This window comes from Sinocyclocheilus anshuiensis, unplaced genomic scaffold (genome assembly GCF_001515605.1).
Source record: "Sinocyclocheilus anshuiensis isolate Anshui unplaced genomic scaffold, SAMN03320099.WGS_v1.1 scaffold728, whole genome shotgun sequence".
In the NCBI taxonomy this organism is placed as follows: Eukaryota; Metazoa; Chordata; class Actinopteri; order Cypriniformes; family Cyprinidae; genus Sinocyclocheilus; species Sinocyclocheilus anshuiensis.
The window spans coordinates 1031823-1042758 of NW_015555767.1; the positions used below are offsets into that span (position 1 = coordinate 1031823).

At 37.8% G+C, this 10936-nt stretch overlaps 1 protein-coding gene across 2 annotated transcripts in view; it reads right to left on the bottom strand.

Moving 5' to 3' along the window:
• Positions 1-2916, bottom strand: part of LOC107674225 (palmitoyltransferase ZDHHC5-like) — a 21939-nt gene extending 19023 nt beyond the window's left edge. For both annotated transcript variants that reach the window (XR_001632491.1, XM_016468144.1), the window contains exon 1: positions 1493-2916. Coding sequence is in view for 1 of the 2 variants with exons in the window: in XM_016468144.1 (XP_016323630.1) it covers positions 1493-1647 (155 nt within the window). In the remaining variant the exon portion in view is untranslated. The remainder of the gene's footprint in view (positions 1-1492) is intronic.
• Positions 2917-10936: the final 8020 nt, after the last annotated feature.

Sequence of the window (10936 nt, forward strand, 5' to 3'; positions counted from 1 at the left end):
GTGAGTTTGATCAGGGTTGGAGCTAAACTCTGCAGTGCATTGGCCCTCCAGGGCAAGATTTGAGGAACCCTGGTCTATGGTGTTAACACATCCTCGTACCTCACCGCTCCAAACCATAGCTTCAAACTCAATCCGGGAAAGGTGAACATTCCTGCATCATAACTTGGACTGAAAGGTGAATGTGTAGAAATCGAGCATGTCTCCAAAAACCTTGTTGAGCTGCATTTAAAAATAACATATTTTAGAGCTATAATCGCAATACTGTGAAACCGTGATTTTTTTTTTTTTATCTAAGGTTATCATACCGTCAGAATCTCATACCAGCCCATGCCTAGTTGTGAGTCTTTCGAAAATCAAAATCAAGAAATATCTGTAGAGGACTGATCTTGTTGTCATTCAAAACGTTAATAAAAATTATTAATAAGCAAAGAGACCTTTTAATACAGCACAGGCAAGGTAAATTCTGATCTTCTAAGCTGTGTGAAAAATCTTTCTGATATTTAAGAGCCTGCCGTATTGAACATTAACTTATGAACTGTGGATATTATTAGAAGCGTATTGCTTAGATGTAAGCTGTCAAAAATTTCAACAACAAAAAAGACAATACAAAAAGTCTAGTCCAGTTATTTTAATACTAAGACTATAACATTCTTAGATGTGGCTCATTTAATGATAAAAATGCTGAAAAGTGACAACACTGAAATTATGTTAACTATACTGTCCTACTTAGCAACTGCTGCCATATGATCATCATCAGACAAGCTATTTTGTAATGTAAAATATTGGAATCCTGGATAGTTTTAAACAGGATTTTTAAGAAATTAACCTGTAAAATATTGTCAGTTAAAGCAGTGATAAAAGATGCACGTTATTTAGTAAAAGAATATTAGAAAAAGACATACATGTTATTTACAAACTTTTTTCTAAATGTTTCAATAAATCACAAGAAGTGTATGCAATCACCCCTCAATCCCAAATCAGTAAGAACACCTTCTTTTTTAACTAAATGTTACTTCATTTAAGTATTAATTCAGGTCACAGATATACTTGGACAGTAACACATGTGCAAACTCACAACACAAAGTTTTTATAAAAATATGTCAATTGTTCATACAAACTGTATAATCTACAAGGTCGTCTTGATGTGTACACTCATACACTGATATGCAATAAAGAAGGCATTCAAATATTATAACAGTATTTTTTTTCCATTATAGTTTTCATCTAGCTTGGGTGCGTTGCTGTGATACTAACAAGTGAACACACTGCTGGGTTTTAGAGAATAAGAATATCTTAATTAACTGTGCCATTGAAAACCAGTTCCAGGTAGAATAATTTGGTACTTCTGAACGAGTTCTAGGCAAAAACATGCCATTACTCACTCCATAGCGCAGCAATACACTTTTTGATCACTGTTATTTACCAGTACATGTTGACTCATCCATCATAAATGATTGCAGCAATCAGTTAGTAAACATGTCTGTGTACTCACGTGAAGCAGAAGAAGAGGCTGGTTGCTCCAACCAAGAAGGCCGTTGCCGCAGAGACCGGCACGTAGCGACTAGGCCGGAGAGGTCTGGATGGAACAGTGGGGTGGGGTGGGGAAGTGGGTCCAGACAGGCCCCCACTCATGCTGCCGCTCGGCATCACCCAGGGGGCAGGATGGCAGCGCGCCCCGGAAAATTATATGTTTGTAAGTGTGTTTGTGTTGTCGAGACAGCACAAACGCAAAGAAAGGCTAGGGGAGAAGTCGTTGTCCTTTCAGCATTATAGAAAAAGGCCACAAGATGAGCATTGTTTCAATAGTACAAAACAAATTATCAAAAAGTTAAAAATGCTAAAAAAAAAAAAAAAGAAAAAAAAAAAAGTGGTAAACTGAAGATATTTGAGCTTTTAACAAATTGAGTTAAAGTTTCTGATATTTGGACGCTCTGGCTTATATATTAAGTCATTTAACAAAAATTACTCAGAAACTTTAAAGTCTAAATATTTTCTGACTATTTGTTTTCAAAAAGTTTAAGAAAAAGTTTAAAAAGTGCCACAAAAAAGGACTGTAATATGGAAACTGCTTAAAAAAAATGTAAATTAAAATTTGGGTCCAACCAGTTCAACTCCTAAATCTTTAGTGGTGCTTTAAAAGTTTTTTTTTTTTTTTTAACGTTTACCTTATGAAAAAAACGTGCTGTTACTATACATAAGAAGAGGTAGAGGAGAGCAACGTGTATGAATTTGAGTTTTTTTTTTCTTTTTTTTTTTTTGGATGCTGACAAATTAAAAAAATATATTTGAATTTGATGTTTTGATAAAGCAGCACTGTAGTCAATTAATGTCCTGGAGTTTTTCTGCTGTGAACTGGGAGTTGAAAAAGAAAAAGACCAAAACAGATATAAAAAAAATGAAACCGCAAAAGACAAAAAGAGGGACAGGAGGATTTTTCTCAGTTTTGGTGTAGTTCACTTTTGAAGGGCGCAATGACAGCAAAGGAATCAGATGGAATCAACCGTTAACAGTTTCCCCCCACCATCCACACTATCAGAAAATATAAAAATGTCTTTCCTTCATTTCAACCAACCAGTGCGCTACACTGCACCTTAAGAAATGGAATCTCAAGTGTCTCTCTCCAGAGTCGAAGCATTGCTGATCCACAGGTTAGTTTCGAAGGACAGGCCAGTATCTTTACAAGTAAACAGGCTTACACATGCATGGATGATTAGATCAAAATTCTCGCTTTTTGAGACAAGAGGCATGAAATGAGAGGAATACTCCGGCTAAAACACCTCTCTTGATGGAGCTTGCACAGAGACAAAAAACAGGTGAAAGAGCAGCGCTAAGCTTGCACACACCTCAAAACACCTGGGAACCGATCCAGGTCAGTGGAGCGATTCCGAAAAGAAGACTTTGGAGCTCAGAGGAATCCTGGGATTCACAGGTTTAAACTGCGAAAGACAAAGAGGGACAGGAGGATTTTTCTCAGTTTTGGTGTAGTTCACTTTTGAAGGGCGCAATGACAGCAAAGGAATCAGATGGAATCAACCGTTAACAGTTTCCCCCCACCATCCACACTATCAGAAAATATAAAAATGTCTTTCCTTCATTTCAACCAACCAGTGCGCTACACTGCACCTTAAGAAATGGAATCTCAAGTGTCTCTCTCCAGAGTCGAAGCATTGCTGATCCACAGGTTAGTTTCGAAGGACAGGCCAGTATCTTTACAAGTAAACAGGCTTACACATGCATGGATGATTAGATCAAAATTCTCGCTTTTTGAGACAAGAGGCATGAAATGAGAGGAATACTCCGGCTAAAACACCTCTCTTGATGGAGCTTGCACAGAGACAAAAAACAGGTGAAAAGAGCAGCGCTTAGCTAGCACACACCTCAACGCTACTGGGAATTGATCTAGGTCAGTGGAGCGATTCGGAAATGAAGACTTTGGAGCTCAGAGGAATCCTGGGATTCACAGGTGAGTATGTGAAGATTGAGTCAAAGAGAAAACAATAAACAAGAGTTCAACTTCTCCCTTGGGACACTTCAGAGACTTCCTTAAATGTGTACGTGTGGGTGTATCAGGCCCAGCTGCCGTCTATTAGCAGATGAGGCAGCATTACATAAGGACCTCAGGGGGACGCGGCCTCAAGGGAGTGCCTTGAGCCATGCCTACGCTTTCTTCTCCGACTCCGTGGAGTTATCTCCTCTTTCAGCTGACCATATGCACACTCACACACAGAGTAAGCATGCACTCATCCAATGATGGGGTCTTCGAGTGAGTGTGCCGGAGAGAATGGAAAAACTCCACCTGAAAAGAAAAGAGAAAAAAATTAGAATTCTGAGCCAAAAAAGGCTTGAGCAGCAATTTTTTTAAATGGTAGGGCTGACACAAAACAACAAATTTGATAAATTATCTATTACAGGGCTCCAGACAAAATAAATAAATCAATCAATTAAGGAGCCATTGGCTCCTATAAGAAAAAAATTAGGCGCCAATTTATTTTTTTAGGTGCCACAGAATAAATCTGTTCTATTTTTTTTTAACACATACTGTCATTTGTTTATGTCTTTTTTCTTGTCTTTATCAGCATTTTAATCCATCTTGTAGATGTCCTGGGAACTAAGGGTCACTTAAATTGGGAACTAAATGTCTTTTCCAACTTCAGAACTATATACAATCACAAAGAATTCTTTATTACACAGAATCTGTGCCAATATCACGGACCATAATTATGTCAGCATCACTTGGCCATTGAGTGCAGTTTTACCTTTAGCTCCTTGCATTCTTATGTCAACAGGTTAAGTAAAAATCTGAATATGCAATATAGCGCATAAATTTAGCAAAATGCTCCTACTTATCGTTATTTTTTTCTGGCTGACTGATGATGAGCTTATGGACACTGAATGGTTATTCTGAGGTAAATGTATTGTTACGTGGCATTGTTTAGGCTACAAGTTTTCCACGTTTTCCGCAGTTTGAAACACTGAAATAGTGATTACATGAGACATTTCAGTAAGATGTACTGTATCTTATAATATACCTTTTGATGTCAATTCATGTTTATTTCATACTATAGTAGTAAAGAGAAAGATGTGATGGGTTCACATGTCACTTGAATTGAGGCACTAAAGCGATCGCTCATGCTGCATTAAAGAGTGCCAAAACGGAATTTATTGTTTGAATTTCATTATGAATTTGGCAGAATTTTAAAGCTGATACTTTCTTTATTAAAATGTAACAAAGCTTATTGCGATTATTGGACGGCAAGTGCGCTACAAATATAATGAAGCTCACGCATTAACAGACCACAGCATATAGACTAAAGATTTGTTCAAGTTATGCACGAAATAGACATTGCTTTTCTGCACGCACATCACGCATCTCCACTCTCATGCTGCACAACTGGAGCTGCTTTCAGCAGATGAGCCATCAACGCTGCTGTTCGGCAGAGATGAGGACTGATTGAAAGTCTTTTTTCCACTAAAACTTTGATGTGCATCGTCTCAGTTTATTATGTCAACATAAAAGATGTGATCGCAAAACAATCAGAAAAAAAATTCATTACATGCTAATTTTTAAATCATAACATGTCAATTTCAATAGTTGCCAGTGGCAACCTCAGCAAAAACTTCTCACAAATTAATATTTTTAGTCGCAAATGCGACTGTTTTAGTCGCAGTCTGGAGCCCTGAATTTATTTAAATAAAATTTATGTGAGCATTTGTTTCTATAATGTATTCTGTCAATTGTGTGTGAAAACATACACTACAAATAATCATTCTATTATGCTGATTTGGTGCTCATTTATTACCAGTTCTTTTTGGCGCTCAATTGTTAATAATGGTTCTTATCATCAATGCTGGAAAGATGCTGGAATTAGGATGCTGGCATTCTTTGATTAATATAACATTCAAATAAAATAGCATTTATGTATAATACAAAACTTTTGTAACATTAAACATTTCTTTGCTGTCATTTTTGACCAATGCAATGAGTCCTTGCTGAAGGTAAAACTGTTTCCATAAAAATATTGAGCAAAATCTGTTTTTAACATTGATAAGGAAATGTTTCTTGAGTTTCTCATATTAGAATGACTTCTAAAGGATCACGTGACACTGAAGACTTAAATACTAGTAGCTGAAAATTCATCAAAGTAGAAAAGTTTAATATTTGAGTTGTCCTCAAAAATTCACAAATAGCGTGATCAATGTAGTCCAATTCATGAGCAAATTACATTTATGAACCAGTTCTTTTAATGAATCATTAAAAAAAAATGAATGAACTCAGGTGTTACTAGTCTGAGGGGGCTTTCACACTGGGCACTGCTTGGAACAGATGCTATGCTAATTATGTCTCTATTTTTTGCCGTAACTAGGATTTACACAAGCTTCAGTCTGGATCCAGAACACCTGAGAAGAGATGATGCCAACCCCTCAGAGGACCTCAGATGATGCCAACCCTGAAACAACACACAGAACTACCAAATTTAGCTATAAGTTTGATTGCATCATATAATAATTGCTGTTAATAGTGTTCGTCTGTTTGATTACATCTTTAATTGATTTTTCCGTACATTTCTGCCATATGTACATTAACTGACAGTCACCACTGATAAAGTACCACTAAATATTGTAGAAACTTAATTTGCTGTAAAGTTGCTTTGCAATGATTTGTATCGTGAAAAGCGCTATACAAATAAACTAACTGAATTGAATTAAAACTTGAATTGATGCGGCCCGAGCCCGAGTGCGATTGTTCCTGTCGCCCCCCGCAGCGTTGGTCTGGTTTCACACTCACTTGATTCTTGTTTACTATATGTTAGGGATGTGCAAATTAACCGTTTAACCGTTAACCGAAAGTAAAAAAAAAATGACCGATTAATACTATCAGTTTAAACGGTTTAAAATATTTTTTTTTTTTCAAGTATTACTTAAAAAATATCATCAACGAAACACACGGCGTCACACACGGCGGTCTTGAGTGAGCGGAGGTGTGACAACCCCGGGCTGGACTCCGCTTCGTCCACGGTGAAAGCCGATCCGGCGATCCACAGCGCGAAGTTGATGTATTTCCTCAGCGACCAGCACGGATCAGCTATCGACCTCTTTTGGAAGGCCAAACAAAGTAGTTTCGCTTTCACAACGAAACACACAGCGCCTTCACGACATGGCGGCAGCAACAATACTGCAGCGAGAATAAAAGTTACACCTTCTTTCTTTGCGTGAACATTTGGGCGACGTTATGCAAATCTTCCCACATTGTGACGTAGACATGTGGGGGCGTGTTAGAACGAGCCATTTTAGGTAGGCGTGGTTGACACTTAACTTTTATAAAGAATATCTCTTTGGATTTGAGACTTGTCTTTGCAACTTCACAGATCTTCTTTATGCACCTTTATCCCACCCCTATCCGGAATGCTGAATCCCTGACAATTTTCAAGCGACAGCTGAAAACTCATCTCTTTAAACGCTACTTGAATTCTTCTTAAAACATTTTTTTTAAATTTATTCCTTCCCTTTTCTAGCTTGTACTTATTTGAACAACGCCTAAAACTTGGTATTTCAAGCACTTCCTGTGTCTGTTTGCCTCTTTAAGAAGAATAGCTTTATGTATTCCCCAATTGTAAGTCGCTTTGGATAAAAGCGTCGGCAAAATGACTAAATGTAAAAAATGACTAAATGTAAGAGCTTGTAACACTTCAAAGAGAAAGGAAAAATTTAAATCGCATCATATGACCCCTTTAATTTTGGGCAAAGCACACCACTCATCACTGTCAGTTTTCAGTCAGCCATCCAATCACGGTGGAGGAGGGGCGGGGCAAATACTGCACCGACAAACTGTCACACCCTACTTGTACTTCGACTGAATGACAATGGAGAAGTCAATATTGACATATGAAATGTTGCATGCATTATTTTAAAAATTCATTCGTGATATGTGTTCCACATTACTTCAGCGGCTATTCTGTATCACAGCAACCAAAGCGCCTCCGTAGCGCTCGCAAGCATTCACAGCTAGGCATTTTCAGAAGAGCGCCTGCCGATTTCAGCTGGCAAAAAAATGCTTTGGTTGACACGGAATAAGGAGCCGTCTTTCACCCGATCATGTACATGTTGTTGTTGTTGTTTTTTTCAACAAGAACATGTGAAACGATGCAAACACGATGCCGACTCGAGTGCATGTACATGCCTTATAGCAGTTTTTTTCATTCGCTCTGCACTCTGCGTTAAATGCTTTTTTCTGTACATTTTTTTAAATAAAAAATTATCATTAAAAATTATTTTGAAGCATAAAGTGCTACATAATTATGTGTTTGAACCATCATCAGCGACATTACAAAGACTAAAATTAGCAATAATTTAATTCTTTCCTTATATTTTAATTATTGATTTTATCAATGAGTTGTTGCAGCCCAAGTATATACACATCAAGCCACATTCAAATGAATGCTCAAACATCCAAAGTAGAGACATTACAGGCCAACCTGAAGAATAAGCTCTTTCAGACACTAAACAATAGGGGGAAAAAACTCTGACCTTAATTACAGAGACATCTGCAGGGCAATCTCTAACCAGTTTCTCTTAGTTAACCAAACACACATTGAGATGACATCACATAAGCTTTCACTATCAAATGTTATGCAAACTAAGGTGACTGTGCGCGCACACATTAGGGCTGGGTGTTGCTAACTACATCATGAAACCACACACACATCACGAAACAAGCATGTACTCAGCGATACTATCAGGACTGAATTGAGCACCTGTACACATTTTAATCTGATAAAAGTTAATTCTGCCAACTTTCAGGAGCACACTATCATATAGATGCCATAAGAACACAAAAGCCTTTTGATGTCATGGGGTCTTTATTATTTGTAAAGCCATTTTAATTTAACCAGTCTAAATTATGTATTAAAAAACACACAATCACAACAGAGAGGTGATGCTGCAGGTGGAAACAGCTGAAAATAAAGGAACAGGATCTTAAAGGATCTGACAGTTGACAGATGTTCTCATCAATTAATAAATAAAGGGGTGAATGTGCAATTCACAGTAGAAAATCAATATTAAAGGGGTCATATGATGCAATTTCAATTTTTCCTTTCTCTTTGAAGTGTTACAAGCTCTTGGTGCATAAAGAAGATCTGTAAAGTTGCAAAGACTAAAGTCTCAAATGCAAAGAGATATTCTTTATAAAAGTTAAGAGTCAACCACACCTACCTAAAACGGCTCTTTCTAACACGCCCCCACATGTCTACGTCACGATATGGGAAGATTTGCATAACGCCGCCCAAATGTTCACGCAAAGAAAGAAGGTGTAACTTTTATTCTCGCTGTTGCCGCCGCTGCCATGTTGTGGAGTCGCTGTGTGTTTCGTTGTGAAAGCGAAACTACTTTGTTTGGCCTTCCAAAAGAGGACACGACTAGAATGAATCATTAGCTTCTGACTCACAGCCTGTAAGTACGTTTTTTATATTCAAATAATTTGCCAATGATGATTCAAACGCGAGTTTTGAGCAGTGTAGAGTAGGCTTGTTGTTTGTTGTTTCACCGATCACAAATGCAGACATGGTTTTATGTTTACGCAACGCATAAAAAGACAGTATAAGTCATTGTAATCAGTAATTATGTCCCCACTGGATGCAACAAATGCAACATCGTTTAGTGATGTCCGGATCGCGAACGAATCATTCTATTTAACCGGATCTTCTTAGTGAACCGGTCGGACCAGTTCACCAAATCGAACGGAATCTCCAGTACGCACTAATCCACAAATTACTTAAGTTATTCGGTTTATAAATGTGCCTGACACTCCCTCTGACGTGAAATAAACCAATATCCCGAGTTATTCAGTTACTCCTAACAGTACATTGACTGAACTGGTAAAAGAGAACCGATGATGGGATGTGCACGAGCAGAGCAGCTGGACTGAGTCTCGTCCTGCTGGGAGACGGCATCACAGTATGTTAAGGGGCGTAACATTTCCATCACACGCTTGAGGCATTCGGCCAATCACAACGCACTGGATAGCTGGCCAATCAGATCAAACCTCGCTTTTCAGACCGATGAGCTTTGTAAAGATCTACGCGTTTCAGAAAGGCGGGGCATAGAGGAGAAACAATAATGTACATTATATGGAAAATAATGTGTTTTTTGAACCTTAAACCGCATAAACACATTTCATTACACCAAATACACAACATAATGTTCTTTTTAGCAACGTCGTATGACCCCTTTAACTAACTCGTCCAGGAAGAGTCTACAATTACTTTGTCTAATATAAAAAAGGCAGTTAAGAAAAAATATATTCCGTCATAAATACTTCTAAAATATCATGTAAAGTAATTTTTAGGGATGCACAACATCATCTGACCGATATCGGAATCGTACGATAATGGCTTTAAATGTACATATCGGCATCGGCCCGATATGAAAAAATCTGCCGATATGTCTTGCCGATAAGAGGAATATGTTAACTCACATGTAGGGCTGGACCAGAATATTCGATTATTCGAATATTCGTTCGGTGGGTTGGCATTCGATTTTCAATTTTGAGATTCGAATATTCTATTTATTTATTTTTACACCTGACATCCCCCGTGAAACGGTTCTCATTCGCGCTTGAATATGAATCGCCCATGAGTGAACGTCATGAACGTCATGATTAATTTCATCTGGAAGAGAAGACAAAAATCCCGAAGACCTCAGCTATGTGGGAGCACTTTAAATTGAGTGAAGACAAGACAAAGGCAGTGTGCCAAATATGCGATTTGAAACTGGCCTACCACAACAGCACATCAAGTTTGAAAAATCACCTGAGTTCAGTAAGTAGTGTGCCTATAGTATATTGTTGGTGTAAAAAAAACTAGCTGCTTTTATCCATCATGTTAATCAGTAATTTTACACATGATAAAAACGTGCACTTAATTTGCTTGGAAAATACTTGCGAATACGGCAGTCATAAAAAAAAAAAAAAAAGTACAGTAGCCCAGCTTAATAATAATTTGTCTATATTAAAAGTATTGCTCTTAACAGACCTGTGTGTTTTGTATAACTAGTGCAGTGTCTGTTCTCGGAGCATATAAGCCCTGCCCGTGTGAGGCGCACCGCTTCCGGCTCGCACTGTTCTGTAGTTTATTAAAAGTTTATTAATTCTGAACGTGTCGCGTGTCCATATTGCACCAAAATGCGACACTGCACTCCCTTGGGTCCGCAGCAACACAGCCGCCATGCGTGAAGTCGATTGGATGAACGGTTCTTGACATACCGTATTGGCCCGAATATAAGACGACCCTGATTATAAGACGACCCCCCTTTTTCCAGATGTACCTTTTGGAAAAAGGCTTTTTAAAAACCAAATCTAGTTTTTTCTCAGTAAAACACATTTTGTCTTCAATTATTTTCATATTGCATATTTTTCCTATTTTAATTTTTGTTTTGAAAG